Source organism: Protomyctophum parallelum (genome assembly GCF_964188405.1).
Source record: "Protomyctophum parallelum genome assembly, chromosome: 19".
NCBI classification, from domain to species: domain Eukaryota; kingdom Metazoa; phylum Chordata; class Actinopteri; order Myctophiformes; family Myctophidae; genus Protomyctophum; species Protomyctophum parallelum.
This window is the reverse complement of record NC_139717.1, coordinates 36,756,607-36,778,493: the sequence shown is the minus strand read 5'-3', so window position 1 is coordinate 36,778,493 and position 21,887 is coordinate 36,756,607. Positions and strand designations below refer to the sequence as shown.

At 42.8% G+C, this 21,887-nt stretch overlaps 1 protein-coding gene across 2 annotated transcripts; it reads right to left on the bottom strand.

Annotated features, from left to right (window-relative positions):
* Positions 1-552: 552 nt before the first annotated feature.
* On the bottom strand, positions 553-21,469 carry snx3 (sorting nexin 3). Of its 2 annotated transcripts, none has more exons than XM_083790068.1 (4): positions 21,189-21,468; positions 6,855-6,950; positions 5,240-5,364; positions 553-1,508 (listed from the first exon to the last, which is right to left on the bottom strand). In XM_083790068.1, the coding sequence occupies exons 1-4, from the start codon at positions 21,351-21,353 to the stop codon at positions 1,403-1,405; spliced, it is 492 nt and encodes a 163-aa protein (XP_083646194.1). In that variant the 5' UTR covers positions 21,354-21,468; the 3' UTR covers positions 553-1,402. The 2 variants fall into 2 exon arrangements, with proteins under 2 accessions (XP_083646194.1, XP_083646193.1); XM_083790067.1 differs by lacking the exon at positions 553-1,508 and adding an exon at positions 4,853-5,090 and having other exon boundaries at positions 21,189-21,469.
* Positions 21,470-21,887: the final 418 nt, after the last annotated feature.

The following is a 21,887-nucleotide window of genomic DNA, read 5'->3' as shown; positions in this document are numbered from 1 at the left end:
AGCATTAAACCCATCAATCTACAGTACTTTGTCATGTTAGACACTAACACTGGATTCAGCACTTGGAACAGTTTTATGGGCTGTAATATTTTTATTCTGTTGTACAAAGTGGAAGTTATAATTCTTTGAAAAGTGTAATGAAGTACTAGGACATTAAATATGTTGAATTAAAATGTCTTGAATATAACCTAATGGAATTGCAAGCTGTTGTTTTGAAACCCGCTTTATAGAACAAATACTTGTCGCGGAATTACACAGGGGGCAAAAACAACCTTTGCTAGTGCCACAAATTATCACATAATTTCAAATTGAAAACAGCTCCAATGACCTCATGAAAACATATGAAGAAAAACCCAGACAACTCAGGACAATGTTGCCATCTCTGAAACTCCCAGGGTAGTCAGAGTGGACAACATATTTACATTTTCATTCTTCTATAAACATGATAAAGTTTAGATATGTGTGCCTGATTTACTTTAGTAGTTCTCATGTGCATGTACAGTGATGGTGAGGATCATCAATGAATGACAGCCTTATATGCTTATACATGAATGCATTTGACCTGTTTTTATTGGAAAATTGTCAAAGTACAACAAAAATGGCACAGCAGTATATAAATCTCAAAATGCACATAGCCAGTAGAAATACTGCGGTTCCCTCTGTGTATGTTTTACTCGCTAGAAAATCATTATAGGAGGATAACAGGAGAGGTGCTGGTTGGTGTACAGTACACAAACACACACACACACACACACACACACACACACACACACACACACACACACACACACACACACACACACACACACACACACACACACACACACACACACACACACACACTTAAACAAAGGGACAATTACAATGTGAGATTTACATGGCAGGGACCATCCAGACGTGTGTGCTAAGGTCACAGTTATGGTGAGCAACATTCCAGTTGGATATATATATATATGTATGTATATATATATTATATGGAAAGTAAAGTATTGTGGCTCTTACACAAGGTTTGCATACGTGGAACATTCTTTTCATGTTACTCTATAAATGAATACATACAAAGTACAAACATACTTCACTGATAAATACATAAAACACCCATGTTAGTGGCAGTTCCAGACCAAAACAGAAATGATTATAAATTATTTTCAACCACAATTAACAATAACATGTCACACATTCTTATAACTGGATCAAATTACAAGGTGAAAAACAAGCACTAGTTGGCATCACTAATTAAAAGGGGAAGAAGGGACAGGTCCCTGGAAAAAAGATCATTGAAGTGTTTGTGGCGTTCCAGAGGGATTTTTTTCTTAGCAGTTGAGAAAGAGCTTTGGGTTGCTTTGGGGCTGAGCTGGTCTTAGCCAGGCCACACCAGGCCAAACAAAGCCACGTGTTAGCTTTAGGCTTGTCTAATTTTGGACGGGGTGTAGGTCTTGTCCACAGATTCGTCCTGTAGAAACATGTGCAGGCAACGTTCATTCTGGGCTAGAGGGTGACCGGCCACTCTGAAAAAGAAACGAGAGCAAAAGGGTAAGTTCACTCACAAACACACACATGTGATGAAGTCAAAACAATCGAAAAACAACCCCTGCATTGTGACTAACTCACACATGTGATGAAGTCAAAACAATCGAAAAACAACCCCTGCATTGTGACTAACTATGAAAATCTGCAAATAAAAAAATGAAGTAAACAAGATTTCATACATATGTTGATAAATTAGTAGTTCATGTCAAGGACACCCCAAAATATTCACTTAAAAAAAAAAAGGTCAGCGTCAGTTCTCTCTTATCTCCTGAATAGATCAAATTAGTATCCTGACCTAAAAATGCCTTTTCTGTTCACTAAAGAGCGGAGAGACAGGTTGAGCTAGGTTACTGAACAAACACCCTATAGCGGTGATTCTCAACCTGTGGTACGAGACGACCCCTCTCGTGGTACGAGGAATCGTCAGAAAATGACAAAGCGCGTAGTTGTGATTGATGTCTCGGACGGACCTACAACACTATGGCTGCCTTCAGGAGCGCCAGTGAAATGACACACAGGTTGGTGTTGTGGTCGCCGTTCAAATGGAAAAAACACTAGAGTGGGGGGGCAGAGGAGTGAAAACAAAACGCCTGCAGACGTCTCCAAGGCTAGCAGAGGAGCAGCCTACAGACAGTGGTAATGAATGAAACCCATTTCAAACGCATCTTACAGCCACAGCCAAACACGTAGCGTAGCCTACTGAAAAGTGTTGATTCAAGACAGCTGTAACCAATTAAAGCCAGCTACATGCGTATCGCAAAGCCGGTGGTAAAAGTTAAACTTTCTCATAGCTCCCTTGCACATTTTTCTACTTCACTAGCAAAAGCACAAGTGTGTGTGCGCGCGCGTGCGTCTCTCCATCTGTTGTGTGGCAACTGTAAGAGTTAAAGTGCCAGTTTTATTATCATTTTCTTTGTTGGCTGACAACTGTGGAAAAATATATACTTATATTTTTATATATTAATTAGAATTAATTTTCTTCCTGTGGGATTAGGATTATTAGTGTACGCTACTGTATTTGAATTTAAATCATAATGGTGGTACCCCGGAGAGAGCCAAATATTTTCTGAGGTGGTACTTAGTGAAAAAAGGTTGAGCCCTATAGCAATAATACTTTGACACTTATTTGAACAAAAACACAACTTAACCAGAATTCAGCACTCAACATCAGTAAGAGTACACATGTTACAAACACAAATCTGTATGATGGAATGCCAATGTTAGGCAAGAAAATAGCAGCCAGGAGAATGAGACTAGCAGGACACTGCCAAAGACACCAACAGCTGCCAGCCAGCAAACTAGTGCTGTGGGAACCAACACACGGCCACCGGTCACGAGGACGTCCCACGCTAACATATGTGGATGTACTCAAGAACGACGCAGGAGCGCAAAGTACCAACGGACTGGCCAGATGTATGGAGAACCGGGATGACTGGAAGCAACGATTGAGGGCTCGTCTGAGGACGACCTAGAGGTCTCTCTCCAAGTCCTCCTCAGACTTAACGGACCTTGAAGTGGCTAAATTAATGATGTATCTATTTCAATACCATTACAAAAGCATGTGATGCAATGCAAACGTCCGAAAGCATGGGGAGAGAGTATGTTTTGCACCTTGTCCATCCATCCGTCCGTGCGCGCGTGTCCTTCTGTGATCAGCTAATCTCCATTGGCTTGATCAAAGCAAAACTGTGCACACACACTCCCTGGATGGCCAATGTTTTTCAAATGGGCCTGTTATAGCGCCACCAGGAGCTCGAGTTTTGCAAAATACATTTCTTGACCTACAGATTGTCAAAACCAGATTGTCACCTACAGATTGTCAAAACATCAAGCAGAATCTCTATAGCCATGAAACGAAATGGGTCTTTCAGATGCTTCATACATACTTCATACTGGCTTCGATTGGATAACAAAGTTCGTAGGAATGCTCCATTTTGAACAAAATGCCTGAATTAATTAACACAGTGTTTGTTTTCCATGTGATCAGGCATTCTATAATGATTTGTCATCTAAAGTTTGCAGGTGAGGCCCGTTTTGAAAAAGAAAAGCCAAAAAATCATGAGCACAACGTCCTGTCATAATAAATCCTCCACCCACAACAACTACCATCTACTGTAAATCATTGTCCATTGGCTATTAATAGCCATGAATTATAATGCCAGAATTGTACCTCTCAGTCCCGGCAAAGTAGTTCCGGAGTTGTTCCAACGGATTGTGTGGCCCTGGTCTTTCCCTACTGGGTCTGATCGAGGGTAGCTACTGGGACGTAAGTCGGGACTTGATCACCCCGGCTGGGTCACCCGAGTGAGGGGTATGATGTTCGTGAGACCCGAAACCCCGATGACTTTGGGATAAATCACTGAGGATACGTCCCAGTTGCATCCATGCAATGTATTTTCGTTCACCTGGTAATACTGTACACCCCAATACTTGTATGACAAAAATTATACCACTATGCCAAGAAATCAGGATTGGATTCCTCTCCTTGTTAAGCTTTTAGAAGCTCTCATCAGAACATACAGTAGTGCACCTGAGACTTTTAAGATGTAATCTTTCAAGGGCAAATCTTTCATAATAGAAAATGTTCTCCCATCAGCAAATCTCTATTACAATAGCCAGGCTGAGCAGTGCTAAACACATACACAGCTGAACTTTTAAATGGGAAATATTTAAGATGGGGGAAAGCACTCTCAAGGAGGCACTTACTATGCAGTTCACAATTCACATACCATTAAAGTCTGTTCATTGGAGATTTTAATTTACCCAACATCATCTTCAAGGACCAAATTAAACTTACTCAATTGGTTTTGGCAATTTTGACAGGACGGAAAAATGATGCAAACAACTTCTTCAGTTGAAGAATGCATTTAGTCTAAACTCCCTAATTGAAAAGTGACAGTTTTCCATCCCTTTCCATTTGTTGTGTGGCGATAATCATGTTTACCATTCCAAAACATTTCCCCCTCACAATGCTCTCAATCACAGATTAAACACCACCGTCAACCAGCTTGGCCGCTATTAAGTCTGAACAATGATATGATCAACACTAGTGTTTCATTCACAGGAATATCTTAATTACCAACACATTCTGAGCTTTTATAAAAAAGAAGATGAAAAGAAATCTATTTATGGATTTTTTTATGTTCTCGACTGTCTACACACACACACACACACACACACACACACACACACACACACACACTTAAGATTCTAACAGGTAACGCTGACGCATTTGCACATGAAACAAAGATAATGGCCAAGTCTGCAATCAAAGCAAATAATTACAGTCCCACTGTAACTTTTATTGTTCGACAGCGAAGAATGAAGACATACTGGATCAAAAATAAGCAGGGGTTCACACACTATCCCTCAAGGAACCGTGCGCTGTAATTTGAGCTGCAATTATCATAAATTACACATCAACACTTAAACAAATGTGGGAAAAATTATTGTTGCAGGGGGTGCGTCCTCTTTGGCTGTTCTCATCTTGTACGAGGTAATTATGAAAGAGAATGGAGGAGAATGTGAGAGAACGGCTTACCCTTCTCTTTGGGTTCAGTCTGTTAACAATACAAAGAGAAGTGAAAAAGTTGTGTCTTCAGCCCATTATACAAAAAGTGTTTGATTGTTCACGAAGTGAAAATGATGAGATAACACACTTGTGTGCAAGCTAGAATGAAAATAAACTTGCACAAGTTAGTTGACTCACTTGTTGAGGAATTGTTCCAGGCCTGAACGCCGTTCCTCGATGAAAGAGTCATCAAATATTCCATCGTCTCCTCGGAACGGGAGCTGGCGGAACAGCGCTTTGCCAGGAAGAGGTGGGACCACAACCTGGAGCAAAAGAAACCAAGGAGTCGTACAAGAGGTGGTTTATGTTTCTTCTTCTTATTCTGTTTTTCCCTTCTAAAATGTCCCCCTTTCCTCCCAATTTGGCTATTCCATTTCCAAATTCCCCACACGCTAGCCTTGTGTAGTCTTGTTACCGCTGGCTCCTTCTGGTTAGTCTTCAAACTGACTGGTCCAAGTGATGGCCCTGAAACCATACTATGCGTCCTCCAATATGCATTGAATCACCTGCTACTTTTCCCCTGCCAGTGAGGAGCCTCACTTGGAGGATGTACTCACAGATCAACTAGAGATCTCAACAGGCCTGAAAATTAAGGCCCGGACCGTGTAAGGTCGGGTTTGGGCAGAATTTGAGAACTCTATCACAAAGTAAAAAGTGAAACAGCACCATCTTCGTAATACCATAGATTAATACACACAGAACAGAATCACTGTTTTTATTATTATAACAAAACTAAATATACATATATTTTCTCATGGAGCCCAAGGCCCCTCTATACATTTTAGGCCCGGCCCGAACAAGTTGGGTCGGGTTCGGGCAGAATTTGAGAACTCTAAGTTCAACAACCCATAATGACAGACAGGGTCCTTGACCAACCTACAGGAGTCACTGATACACTCCAGTGACAATGACTGCATTCCCTGCCCTGGCTTCCCTCCCGCAAACAAGGCTCTATGCACACCAAGCCCCCAGGGATGCTCTCCAGCGTTGAAGCACTCTGCCCTACTGGGCAGGGCTGAGAATGCAGGCGGGCCCCTGCATTTTGCCCGAGGAAACCCTGTGCAGCTCGGGTTTAACATTGAGCGACAACCAACTGTTGGTGTCCAAATGCGGAAGTAGAAGGTTCTTCCGGGTGCTTCAAAACGACACTGAGCAACTTCCACTGAAATTACCGGGGCTGTCGCTCCGGTTCGCCTCTATCCCATTAATCTATGATTCACACAGAATTACTCTTCCTACTGTCGGGCTGCTTCACCTACTTCCTTCACAGGTGTTACCAATGATACTAATTAAGGCTCTGTTCCATTTAGTGTGCTGTGGTTCTCAAACATTTACATTTCAAGGACCCCCAAACCTGTAAAGGGCCATTTGGGAACCAACTCAAGGACACTTTGAGACCCACTGGTGTAGCAGAGCTTTTCCAGTTAGCCAACATGCTCAATAACAGCAACCTGCCTGTTTGACCAGAATGGAACAGAGCCTTCATTAGTATCATCGGTAACACCTGTGAAGGAAGTAGGGGAGGGGCCCAGTTCCTTCCAAAATGGCATGTATCGACATAGCCCATTGTGCTCATATGGATGGACGTAATTCTCTATAACATCATAGTGACACTCACTTTCTTGGTTAACAATATTTCAAATTCATAGAATTTTTTAATTTAGTCAATACTGAAAGAATAAATCTAGTGAAAGATTAATGAATTAACTGAGAGGGACAAGCATAGGTTGAAAAGCTATAAACCATAACTTACCTTACTCTCTCTTTCCAGCTCTGCTCTGAGCCATTCAAAGTCACTGTATCGCCTCCGCACACGAGACTCCTTCAGCTTGAAGATAGGCAGGTTGGTCTGTCCAAACACACAAAGATGACCAGTGGACAAAAGGGAATTAAAATATGTTCTACTTGTTCATTTGAAAAAGGCACTGGCTCATTACACTGTTTGAGAGTGGATAACTTGCCCAAATGTAAATAATGTTTCCCTAAAGATTCTGATGATGCGAGTTGGCCAAAACCAGTAATTGAAAATAGTTTTACTGATTCATTAATGAATAGAATAGTTGAGTTCAATGCCAGAGTTCCAGGGACCTTCCCGCACACCGGGGCTCCAACGGGCGCGTTAGCGTCGCGTCTCCGTCACCATCAGGGAATGTTCCCTTTTTAATCAATGAAGGGTGGCTCCACTGTCTGGGTTGCGTTGAGTTGCGTGACTGCATTAAAATTGCCCCGGTTTGTTTTTTGACGCACGCGATGGAGACGCACCGCGCCCGGTGGATCCTCGCCGTTATATTCAAACATATAGTGGCAAGTACCCTATTGGCTACTGAATATATATAAGACTATGTTCTTTCCAATGGAAATATCCTAAAAAACTCGGTCGTATTATAAACGGGGACTAGACTGTTTTGACATTCAAATCTTTTTCCACAAAAAAATGGAGGTCGTCTTATAATCAGAGTCTAGAATAGATATTTGGGACAATACATTATTATTTTTCTCTCAAATACTCAAAACTGAACCTTTCCTTGCACTAAGGTCACCCACCCATCAATATATAATAGGAAAGGAGGAACCAATGCCTGCCTGCCTGGCCGGTGATCATTTTATGTCAGAAAATTACTGACAGAGATGGAGTGCAAGATTGTGCCAATTTCAAGCAGTCAACTGATTGAAATGTCTGCTTTTGTTTGGTTTGTTTCTAGCTTTGTGTGATCCACTCCGACTTGATTTATTACAAAAATAAATTGAAATCCAACTTTACTGAATAATGACAAGAAAATAACTTCACCAAGTTATCTTGTGTGTGTGTGTGTCTGTATGTTTGTGTGTTTTATTCCAAGTTGCGGTTTACAAGCAATCATATTAGAAACTGGAGATGTTTTGACATTGACGGAGAACAATGAAGCAAACAGCACATTAGAGCAAACCTCTTAACACTAGTCTTGACAGCACATGGCCATCAGATGACAACATACAAACGAGCAGGGGGAGAGAGATAGAGAGCACAGGACATTTCATTGGCGGAACACAATCACAGAAGGTCAGAATTCACAGCAGAAGGAGCTACAAGTGCAGTGTACTTGAGTGCTGTACTCGGTGCTGCAGCTGCGATAACCGCATGCAACCCGTGAGCCGCGCGCACGCATGTAGACTGATCGATGGATGGACTAAATGTGTGTAAAAGAGATTGGAGACGAGAGTTAACTTGACAACTGGGTAAATGGTTGAATGGAGGAGAGCAGAAGCAAGGGTTGTAGTCATTATGGACCAGGAGGAGAGAAAACTGAAGAGTTTTATTTGCTCTATGGATGATAAAATTAACAGTATAGGAGGGCAGAACTGGCCATGGTCACCCACTCTGTGACAATAAGTCAGACGGTCGCCCTTGAGCCTCCTTTGAAAATATTTTCAATGTGGAAAACTCAAAACCCTCTCTTCTCTATAATCTGCACACTCTTCAGTCTATCAAATTCTGGATCTGCACCTCCTCACCCCTGCTAGAGGGTCAGTCGTTAATATTGAAAATAAAGTGTTAAAATTAAAAAGAAAAACGATAATCGTAGGGCACTTCCCTACGTCTGTGTGTTACTTCCTGATTCACATGTCATTTGGCGATGACGCATTGTGTTCATGGACCTTAGGGCCGATTCATACTCCTATTTCTGACGAGCCGAAATCATTTCGGCACTACAGCTCCGAAACAGCGGTAAAATAGGAGTATGAATCGGCCCTTACGGTAAGCGCCACCCCGCTTGCGCACCTCTGCTGCTACTAAATCATACTATTAACGTCAACTTTTACTAAACAATGGTTAAATCAATCGTCTATTAAACAACTTCACCTACAGGCTCCAGTCACGTCTATCCCCCCTCCCACTGCGGTTCAGAAAAAAGAACACTGCTTACCCTTGTCTGCACATTGTATCCAAAAAGTGAAGGTCCGCTAATGGTCTAAACTAATTTGAATTTAGGAACGGCAAAGAAAATCCTAGTATAAACGGTTCAACGAGCGTTTACATCATGGGGTTTACATAGCTTGTTTAGTCAGCCGCTTCCATTTTTTCAAGGAAGTTTAAAATGCTTTGGCGCCTCCCCTTGTCTAATGTGCAATTAGATTTTCCAACTGACTCCAGTTCAGTCGACATGCACACGTTAAGCACAACTTCCTTGAAAAACATGGAAGCGGCTCACTAAACAAGATATTGAAATGCTTGTAGGTTTTATGACATTCATTTTCATTTCTTTTTCTTTTTTCTTTTAGGTTTTATGACCTCAATTACACCCAAAAAACCTGAACTTTGAACATTCAGTGGATTTTCTGTGGTCTGAAGTTTTCTTTGGGGTTTGGAAGCCTTTTGAGCTACAATGAAAACAGGCAACACAGTGAAAACAGTGACATCTGCTGGCAAATCCCATTGACCCCATATATGGGATTTGCAGGATCTTACATCACAATCTGCCGGCAAATCAGAGCACCTGTTTGAGCCAGAAAACCCCAGATCACAGAAAATCTACTGAATGTTAAAAGTTCATGTTTTTTGGGTGCAATTGAGATTAGAAAACCTAAAAAAAATTAAGAACAATTCCAAAACCTTTTTTTTAATGTCACAATCCCTTTAACCGTTTAAACTTGGATTTTCTTTGCCGTTCCTAAATTCAAATTAGTTTAGACCATTACCGGACATTCACTTTTTGGATACAATGTGCAGAAAAAGGGTAAGCAGCGTTCTTTTTTCTGAACCGCAGTGGGAGGGGGATAGACGTGACTGGAGCCTGTAGGTGAAGTTATATGGCCGTCCACGCAAGCAACTGAACGTGGAGAAAGTTACAAAGCACACCATTTGTCCCACACGCCCCAAACGTTCCGGGTACCTATGAAGCACTGTTGCAGGACGGCCAACAGCAATGTTTCACCATGGCGTTATTATAGTATGGAGGTTGTTGATATGAATGTTGTTGTTGTTGATATTGCTCTTCGGAAAAACACCGACATAACACGGTCCTCAGTGGAGGAGTAGCAGGTAGTAGGACTCGCTTGTCCTGCATAGAAACGGTACAGAGGGAGGTGCACGAGTGGGGTGGCGCTTACCGTAAGGTCCATTTGGAACAGAATGCAATGTGACAAATGTGACATGCTTTATTGCTTTCAGATATAAACACAGCTGTAGTGAACAATAGGAGGGAGATCAAACTAATTTGTAATTTTAACTATAAAAAAAATGACGTTTTAAATGTCATTGGCAGTGAATGAAGTAAAAAAACAAAGAAAAGTGGTATTCAACGGGATATTGCCCAGGGCACGATGGAGGCAGGCACCAAGCCACAGGTGTAATCTTTTGGGTGGAATTTTGGTGGCCGTCGGACTGATTTCAAGTGCTACGGCAACATACGGACACGTAGCACCTCTGTTCATGATCTATCCGTCTCCCTGACACAGACTGCCACCCTCTCTCTCTCTCTCTCTCAAGTTTGTTATCATTTGCATAATGCCTAATTTCTTTCCCACCTACCCTCTCATTTCAAGTCGTGGAGTTCTCCCCGAGGCGAGGCCGGCGGTGCCCCCCCCGCCCCATACCCCCTCCCCTTCACTCAGGTCACAGGAGAAGTGGATTAAGCTTAGCTTTATCGCCCCACCACCCATGCATTAAACCTCCTCTCTCTCTCTTCTCACCGTGGGCTGGCCCGCTGCGTCGTGTTACCTCGCAGTGTGGAGCACCGCAAAGTTAATCCCCCCATGACAACAGATCATGGTTACAGGTAATCTGCCACCGCCGTGACTCTAATCCCCTCATGTACATACCCAGAAAGCACACACAAATGCACGGACACACACTTGCACAGGTGTTAAGTTATACACGTTTGACCAGTCGCACAGTTAACGCAAATAATAAATGATAGCACGCTGCGTTGCATTCGAGCATGCTCGTACGCAGAGACAGACACACGTACGCACACACAGGTATGGGCCACTCATCTCTTGACAAAAGGTGCTTGGAAGGAGAGAATAAGTCACCTGCCCTTTCAATCCCCTCTCCCAGTCAAAAGCCTATGATTAAGAGATTGGCATTACAGGACGAGGGGAGGAACGAAAGTGTGGGATTGAAAAGAGAGAGGTATGACACACACACACACACACACACACACACACACACACACACACACACACACACACACACACACACACACACACACACACACACACACACACACACACACACACACACACACACACACACACACACACACACACACACACACACACACACACACACACACACACACAGTTTAAAAAGGCGGTGCGTGGGAGATCTACAAGTCAAAGATCAGATTTCCCTCGCCTCTGTTCCCTTCACGGCTGGTTAGAGGTTAGGGCTCGGGTGTCTCGAGTTACCGGGACACAGGGCCTGCCCACACCCCTCCTAGGTCTTAGCATTTTCTTAACAGTTTAAAGGCACACTTTGTCCAACTCACTTGCAGAGTAAGAAAGCGGAGAGAAACCTAACCTAGCGAGAGAAGAGGATAAGCAATTCATTAAACTTAAGAATAGCAGACCTACAAGATCATAGATCATACATTTAACTGAGAGTGGAAAAATGTACCCCAATGAATGGTCCCATAATACAAAGAAAAATGTATATGAATCCATAGTCATCTCATCTATAATAATCACAGACCTAACAGAAAATGTAACAAATTAATCTAACAAATGATGTGATAAGAAGTGTGGGAGAGAGCATGCAACAACAACGTTGCTTATAGAAATCCAAATACAGTGGCCTGGGCCATGGCTCAATGGTCCAGGCACCTTGGCTGGTAATCCAGTCTGGCAGTGTGACGTGGGTTCGACTCCCGATCCAGACAGCCTTTACTGTCTGTCCCTCCATACAAAATATAAAATAAAAAGGCGAAAGCCATAAAAAAATAAATGTATATCCAAATACGGAACCTCCTCCATATCATATTCAGACGTCTACTGGGTTCTCTCGTTACAAAGCCACAGTGCAACCCTGCATAAGAGAAGCAGATGATTCATCATGTTTAGGACATGATGAATATGGCTCATTAAGGTATTAAGGACAGGCTGAAAGGAATCCTCTGTAAAAAGGTGTGTGCCGGAAGAGAAAAACCGAGAGATGGAGATGGCCAGAGAGATGTGTGTGTGTGTGTGTGGGGGGGGTGTCAAGATCACTCGTCTCCTGTGAGAATGGTTCACAGTCGCCGATGCTGCGATGCATTAGCCTTTAGCAGGATGGATTAAGTCAAGTTTGAGCATCCTTAACCCGGCATGGCCCCTTCTTACCCCTCCCATGATTCCCCTTTCACAATAATGGCATTAAAATGGCAACACAATGCCATCTCCATTGCATTATATTCCGAAAGGAGAAGAAAAAAAGAAAAAAGAATATATATATGTAATATATATACAGAGGGAACAAAAGCGATGGGGCTGTGGGTCTTTCACTCACTCTACTCTCTCTCTCCATGTACTGATACTCGCTTTCTTTTTTTCCTTTCTCGCTCCCTGGCTAGCTGGCCCTTGTAGCCCGAATGCCTCCCGCCTCCCTCGACTCGCCTAGGCTGACAAAAAGCTGCTTTGTTGCCATAGTATCAACTCTCACTTTTGATACTGTCATTTCAAGTAGGATATGGTAGCCTTGATACAATATGTTCCCTATTTCCATTAAAATAGTTGTCGGAGGATGCTGTAGACTTTGGATTACCCTTGACTGTGCCTGACAAAACCCCCCACAGCACCCCAAAACCCCCCACCAAAAACCGTCCTCGTTTTATTAATGACCAAACACCCCCAACTCCACCTCCAAATAGAAGAGAGAGGAGGGGTGAGAGTACCATAAGAGCTTTTTATGTGCTCCTGTCTATAAACAAAGTGAGATCCCAAAGTTCACTCTCCTGAGTGTGCCCTTTGGAGGGGATGGAAGCCAGCAGCAGAAGACAATGCCTATAATGCTTTTTCCTTCCATTGTAATGCAGAGTTCAAAACAGTAACAAACAAAATATGCTTTTAGGGGCAAGACGAGTGGAGGACTCATTCAAACCCACAGACTGAAAGGATAAGCATAAAGGTTATATAGTAACTCTGCAAGTAGTGACCTAGCATGAAATATACAAGAGGAAGGTATGGGGGGGGGGGGGGTGATAATCAATACTTATTCAACCTGCCACTCATGATTGACAGTATATGCCCTTTGAGAAACCTAAAAAATTGTATAACACAAGACAAAAATGTCACAAGTCTGCACTTGCACGTCAGTTTGAAAAGTGCTATAAAATTAAGGAATTCTAAATAAACTTAAAACTTTCCATCTATTCTACCTCCTTCTCAAAGATGGGCCAAAATGACATCATAAATATCAAATGAAAGCCTGGCTGCCCAGAAGTGACCATGAAATCTAGATCACATCACCCTATGTAACCAGTTGGCCTTGGCGTGTCAAATTGGTCATGTGACAAATGGGCCATGAAGTCTCTCATATGACCATGAACTCCTTCAATGACATTGCCCAAATGTTTTGTTGTAAAGGAATAAGCAGGTTAGTGATATCTAATTACTGACGTAAAAAGGTGCATTTACAACTTTCCCATTGATTTTATTTTTGCCACATTATTAAACTAATTTGACTGCTGGGTAAACATACCAATCAATTTATCTAGAGAAATCTTGTGATAAGCATTACCAGCGTTTTGTACTTTATCACATCATTTGACCATAAATTTTACCCAAAAGAACCAGTACAGCCACAGCCCTACAGACCCTCCACCTGTAGGGGAGTGCTACTATATGGGACTGGTCTATATAGTCATCACAGGGGCTAAGATAACCATTCTACAAACAAGGCAACTGACTGCACACAGCTGGGTGAGAAAGGGGATAAGTGGGAAGGGAGACGAAGGCCGTCGGGGGGGAGGGGGTGGCTTTCTGCCCTCCTATGGGTGGGGAGACAAGGATGGGGAGCAAACGGTCCAGCTCTCCCACCCCCTGGCCCGATTCATTCTTCTCCCCTCTCAATGAAGGGATTAGGCAGACTCACTCAGTACGGACGCAAGGACTCTCTTGAATTGGGGCGGGTGGTGGGGTGCAGTGAGAACAGAGCAGAAGGGGTTGGGGAGTGATACAACCAAACATTTTATGGCATATAATTAAAGAAAAATACATTCAAATTTGGTCCCCAAATATTAGAAGCATGGTTTAACAGAAATCCAAACAAAAGCCTGTGCCACGCATTCCAGTCCTAGGTATCATGCCCTTCACTTTCACTTGCCGTAAAACGCTTCTAAAGAAAAGGAGAAGAAAGGAGGAGTAGGAGAATCGAAGCAAAGTTGACACCACGTTTGTTAAGAAGTAAGGGATGCTCCTCTTCTTGTGCTCTTATGCAAAGCAGGGTCACAGAGGGTTACGAGGCGCACAATAATGCTGATTACACGCATATGCTAATTATTACACGCTAATCAAGTACAGTAGCCTTATATTCAACACTAATGCCTGGAGACCGCTTATTTTTTTCTTCTTCCAATCTTAAAAAAGGTATGGAAACTATAAATACTTGAGGGCGCTAACCAATCAAATTGCCCCAGGCCACTAACCACAGGGATGTCAGTCACACGGTGGATGACAACCAAGGAAAACACCAGGCAATCATACAGAGTGGGAAGACTGTTCCATATCGCCTATAGCCACCACCTACACCTCACAAAATATAAAGACCTACCAAGAATAACTCAAATCGATACTAATGATTGAATGACAGCTAGAACTGATGGAAAATACAGCAAGACTGAAATGTCTTGGACAAGAAACTTTTTTCTAATCATGAAAAGTATTGTAATTAATAACAGCTTAACAACATGGAACTCATGTTTGTTCTACCGTCTATCTAGAAGGGGGTTGCCGATCAATTCATGATTATTAATTTATTCATAGATCAATTAGATATTCATAGAATGCTAAAATAAATGTAATTATAACTCTAAATGATGTGCTAATTGACCCAGAGGTGACGTAAGCTGAAGAACAGTCTGTTAAGCTAAAGAACAGTTTGTTGTACAACTGTAGGGATGTTGAGACTAAAGGCCCATTTATACTCAACACTGAACTGGCACTATGTAGTGTTGGGTATCAGGCTCAGCGGACACTTGGAGAAATAACATGATGGCAGCCAACGCCTTTGCCTTCATTGCCCAAGATTTGTTGACGTGACACGGTGACACTCTGTGCTGGAGTGTTTTTGCCTGAATGGGCCGTGCCGGCATGCCCGTGACAGGCTCGGGAATGAACCCTGCAGTGCATTGGGAGTGGAGAGGATGGAATGGCCTGCCATGAATCCAGACCTCAACCCAATTGAACACTTGTTGGATCAGCTTGGACGTGCTTGTACGCGTTAGTGACCAACAGAACCGTGACGTTGTCTGACTTGCAACAAGTCCTGGTTGAGGAATGGGATGCCATCCCACAGCAAAATGTGGCTAGGTTGGTGACCAGCATGAGGACGGCTGAGTTTGGATTTTCCACCCGCTACTGAGTTCCAAAACACTGTAAGATTTATTAATAATTAATACATTAATAAAGTGTAGAAATGGCCAATATGTGTTTTCCTTATTACTGTGGGAGAGTGCAATCATCCAATCCACTAAGATCAAGTAACTCAAAGCTTGGGTTGAACTTGAATACCATCCATTTGCCATTTTTGCTAATTGTTAAACTTTTTCTTTTATTCCGTTTCAAATAATAATTACTTCCATTACTTCATCTAAAAAAAACGCTCCAGCTTCCTTGCGGGGGTAATAACGTAAGTATTAATTGTATCATGCAAGAGAGAACACTATAGTTCTCAGCACCAACCAGACACATGCAGTCTTTAAATAATGTTTTATTGCGTACAATATTTTATATCAATAATATTGAGTTTTGAATAGAAGCTGGCATGAGGGAAAAGGCTCAGCAGCCACCTGAAGTTCAGAGTAGGACCCAGAGTAGGATGCAGTAGTGCGCAGTGTTACTGTCACTCATAAGAAATAATAAAATTTGGCAGAAGTGGGAAAAATGACAACTTCCAGGAATCTCTTTTTCCGGCTAGTAGTGGTGGGTGGGTATTGCCTGCAAACTCACAATAGATCGCATCATGATACAGAGGCCACAATACAATATATATGTAATTATGTATATTGATATACAATATCAAAAGTTGATTCCAAATAATGACCATGTATTTACTATAAGAGCTCTTCTTTTGCACAAATAAAACACTTTCACTTTCTGACTCATTTACCGCAGATATTGGCCATTTGTAAAGAACGAAACAACGATACATTGCATGGATGCAACTGGGACTCACTCCTCAGTGATGTAGCCCAAGTTCATCGGGGTTTCGGGTCTCGCGAACATGATACCCCTCACTCGGGTGACCCAGCCGGGGTGATCAAGTCCCGACTTACGTCCCAGTAGCTACCCTCGATCAGACCCACTAGGGAAAGACCAGGGCCACACAATCCGTTGGAACCACTCAGGAACTACTATGCCGGGACTGAGAGGTACAATTCTGGCATGTGGAGGGACTAGGCTCTGTGGGTTGACTCCTGTCCGGGCCCCTCCTACGTCTCACCAGGTCCACTCCTTCTCTCACCAGGAGTACAGCTCCTGGTGTTTGTAAATATATACCAATAAATGATTTTGTGAAATAAACATATTGTTCACTTTTTGTTTGCCATTTGTCTCCTGCACTGCTGGTGGCAAGTGCTGTGCAGGAGAGGGTTGTTGGTTTCCTATGTTATGAGTAATGTTTCTTTGTCATTGAGATTTCATGCTGATTTGTTTAATTGTAACGCATCTTTAGTATGTTTAGGTTACTTTTATACAATATTTATGTAAGTATTTATATGGAAGTATTGTTAGTGTATTGAATAGAATTGTTGCTAATTGATTTTGTGTCCTGAGGTAGGATCCACTCTCCTATTTAAGGGAGGCTGCATGTGGGCATTGACACAGATAACATCCCTGAGGGAGCGCCACAGGGCCTTGTGTGATCAAGGCATAGCCTGAAGAGAGTTCTCATCCCGTTTGGGTTTTGTTGTGTATTTATTTATCTTTTTGTCCTTTCTTTATTTTGTTGCCAGTATTATAGTTTGCTATTGAGAATTCTTGCACTGAGCAATTCTGTCTGGACCTTTGGTGGAACTTTTGGTGGAGTTTGGGGAAAATAAAATCACTTAAACTGCATTTCTGACATGCCTTGGCCGTTCGGGCAACTTTACACCATGGCCTTAAAATCATTGAATTAATTGATGGCCTTCCTGCCACAACATGTGGTCTGTGTGTGTGCCAAATCATTTACAAGATTACATTATTGTAAATTGATTATAACCTCCTAATTTTCATAATTGAATTTGCAATTAGTTACGAACACACTGAACTCTGAAGGGAGGCTGGAACAACAAGTCAAAAACACTTGGTACAATCTGGGTATATTTCTCAGTCAAATAATCAGACTTTAAAGTGTAGGCCTATGTACAACAACGCTGTTCTACATGATCCAAAACGCAGATATGTTGTTTAGGTCTACTAAGGGCTTGTGGCAAGCTGAAGTTCAAATCTAGACAGTTTTTTCTTGAAACCGACAGCAGACACAGCCTCTACTGCTCTGATGCAGATCGTGTTGCATTTCCAAACAGGGTTGCTCAGAGTGCAAATATTTCCCTCTGCAACAGACTTGGTTGGTAAACAGTTATTACCACACAGATTGCTTCAGCTGGACCTACATTTTCATTTTGAATCGATTAACGTGATGTTGTGTGATTCCTGTCAAGTGGCCGTGCATTTAGTGCAGTGTAGTGATCCTTCAGGTATTGCGAAAATCCCTGTGACGCCAGGTTAAACCTGGCTCAGCTACAGTATTGAGCAGCTAGTATATGGTGGATTAGAATGGAATTGTGATATTGTAAGGCCAGCTGCTGTGCAAGTTTACATGGGCCCAGACTGAGCCATGGGAGAACTTGCAAGGCAGACTTTAAAAAATATATATTCAAGACTTAATCTTAACATTTGAATGTTCTTATTTTTGAGGGGCGCTAGCACCTCCTATGTCCAGCTTTTTGCGTAGGCTATGTTCACAAACTTTGTCCTACACAAACATTAAATTCCTGCTGACAATAAAAGGGACAATTTTACGTCATAAACATGTACGATGATAAGATTGACCCCCCAGTATCAGGATGTATTAGGATGTTGATATTCATTCATCAGCCAACACTCCCCACTCACAGGTAGTACCCCCCCCCCCACCCCCCAGAGAGGACGTATAGGGCCTTAGTCCTACTCCTCCCAGCCCAAATCACACCTTGGAAAGCATGAGTGTCTATTTCAAACAAAGTGTTTTTTGACTGGGGGGTCATATTTTGACAGCAGGAATTGCCCGTCATAATTTGACCCCCCAGTATCAGGATGTATCAGGATGTTGATATTCATTCATCAGCTAACACTCCCCACTTCACAAGGGTGGGATTCTTTTTTTTTTTTTAGGGGCGCCAGCCCCTCATATACACAAGTTTAATGTTTGTCTTTCGTTCAACGTTTGCTTTGTAAACGCATTGACAATGAAGGGAAAATTTACGTCATAATTTGTCATTTACGTCATATTGTCTCTTTATTGTTAATGGCGTTTAATGTTTGCACAGTTTGTTGTTTGTTTTACATCACCATTACATCACCTAATCAAGTTAGACTTTAATATATTAGTGCCCCTCACTTCACACGGGTGTGATTTTTTATTTTTACAATTTTAATATAGGTTTTTAAAACGAAAATACATCGCATGGATGCAACTGGGACGTATCCTCAGTGATGTATCCCAAGGTCATCAGGGTTTCGCGAACATCATACCCCTCACTCGGGTGACCCAGCCGGGGTGATCAAGTCCCGACTTACGTCCCAGTAGCTACCCTCAATCAGACCCACTAGGGAAAGACCAGGGCCACACAATCCGTTGGAACCACTCCGGAACTACTATACCGGGTCTGAGAGGTACAATTCTGGCATGTGGAGGGACTAGGCTCTGTGGGTTGCCTCCTGTCCGGGCCCCTCCTACGTCTCACCAGGTCCACTCCTGCCCTCACCAGGAGTACAGCGAGGACCTGTGCGTTGCACCAGACTCCCAGCACCAGACACTTCATTCAGGAGTGGTGGATTCTTGAGCCTCAATGGTTCTGCAGACTCCACCGCTGGGCAATGGTAGTACTGCAGGCTCAACTTGCGGCTCGAATGGCCCTCCTAAAATCCTCATCAAAGGTTTCTGGGCTTCCTCCTCACGGAGGATGCAGGCTGGGGCGCTAACCCATACTGCTCCCGGGGTGCCGTCTACATTCCGGCTGTCACCCGTCTCTCCGGTGGTCACCAGACTATACCTGGTTGTCACATAGTCTATTCCTATGAGTGAATATTATTTGACAGGCTTAATTCAAGACCTACCTCAGTACACACAACATAAGAGGCCCGCCTATTGTATGTATTGGGTGCAAGGTTAATAGAGTAACCGCAGAGTCAAAAAGTGACCCAAATTGATTTTTGAGTCCTTGAGTTGTTAAATTTTAACTGGTAGCAGGATTACACAAATGTTTTGCAATAAAAGAGGGTCCAAACATACACAATACATATTATTAAAGAAGGATTTGGGTCCTTGCAAAAACCTTCTCATTATGACTATATTCCTCTTCTTTGAGAAAATGTGTGCTCTATATCCTCTGCAACTGTTGACCATGGGGAAGGAAATGCGAAGTGTGGGGCGGTGGACTTGGCTAGGAAGAACCGGGGAGCTTGCAACATCCTGTCTGAAGTTCCAGCTAAAGCTGACTAATGCAATTCTGTTGCCTTTTACCGCTCATGCTGGACAGCATTCTAGAGTTTTGTAGTGGAATAATAAAGCCAGTATAACACATGTTACACACATGTACCAAACCCATATTGAGTGTGTGAAAAGGGAACTCCGTTTTGGGTCATATGCTTCCCTTTCAAATCAGGTTATCATGGTGTGTGACATACTATTATCTATCCTTTGCAGTGAGTAACAGGGTGTGGCTGGGATTCATCATCTGCAACGATTCGAAAATAATGTCACTTAGTTTACGAACAAAGTTAACTGTGATCTAAACCTATACTCCTATTCTTGTCAGCTATTGGTATATTTTTAGTGCAGTTGATTATTGATATGTTCACGCGACACCACAGAAGCCACAAGTGTAAACAAAGTATCTGCTGCAGCAAAATTGCTAGCTATAGCTACAGGTTATGAAAAACCTCATTAGATATTGTTATAATATTAGCTGTCTTTAAATATACCGAGTAATGTTTGCTCGCATCATCCTCAAAGTGATATTGTCAATAACGTATCGCAGCTATTTAACGTTGGCAAGCCAGCATTCTCGACTGGCCCAGGACCAAGGTAACATTAACAAGACTGCTAAGAAGCTAGTAGCAACCGTTAGTTAGCACAACAGTTACCGTTATTCAAGGAGCAAATAGCAGTCTGTCAGCTGTGATCCTGTGACTTTGTAAACATGTTCAGACGTCACCTAACATATTTATATCTAGTCTAACATTGCATGTTCTTCCTTTTCACTTGACGGTTAACATTTCGAGCACTCGTTGCGTTTTTGTCCCATATAAAAAGTTGTTGGCAAGTTAGCTTACGGGCTGTATTGTCACTTACTACTAGCCTGTAAGCTAACTCGATTAAGTGAATGTCTAAATGAGCAAGAAAGGGCTTCATTTGAGGGAGTTCAACAAAAATGATGTAATTTTTTCCCCACACAGCCATTGGAAATTGCCATTTTCTGTCGAGCGAAAGAAAGGTTCGGGCGATCAAATAACACAGCAGCCTTTGCTGCCGAAAATAGCCGATATACAAGCTCACAACACGCCGCATCTGCAACGAGTTGTGAGCTTGTAGATGGGCTATTTTCGCGACACGGTCGTACGACGAAGTGTATAAGCAGACAGGGCTTTTTATTTTATTTATTAAGATGGAGTGGAGTGTGGACTGGTCTTTCCCTTTTAACACGGCACTGCTGCTGCTGCTGCTCACCTTCAGTCTGATTTCATACGTGGTGAATCTGGTCCGGCCGACCCCTACTGTCTCCGGGTTGCTCACGTCGATCTCTAGAAAGTTACTCGGCGGTCCATACGCGTCATTTAAGTTCTGAGGCTTGGTGAATAGCCTCCTTGTATCAGCTATGGTATCAGCCATCATGTTGTCTGCCTTTTTTCCACCCTCCTGGCTCCTGCTGTGCTAGTGCTGCTAGCTAGCTTCTCTCCTCCACCGACACACACGCTCGTAGCCTGCCTCACTCGTCTCAGTCACACACACTGCTGGCCTGCTGCTACACTTCCGATCAGCTGACGTTCAGCTGATGCTGCTGGCAACCTGCGGCATGTTTTTGTTTACAACCACATAGAGCAGTCAGGGTGACTGATTCTCCAACCTTTTATCAGTTCACCCCCCTGTCCACCCGTCCCACGTCCCCCCCACCAGGCTATGGGCGATTTTGATCTCCGGTACCACATTGCCATTTTACTACACTGTTGATTTTACAGTGTAGTAGAGGGGGTCCATCGCTATTCGCTACACCTACCCATGTACCTGTTCAAATTGTCAACCAAGCCCACATTCACAAGTTACACCAGAGGGAGTTCAACAAATTCACATGCAACTCAGATTCGGCTCAAATAAGGGATTTAAATTCATTTCGCTCCTATGCCACTAAAATGTGGAACGCGGCGAACG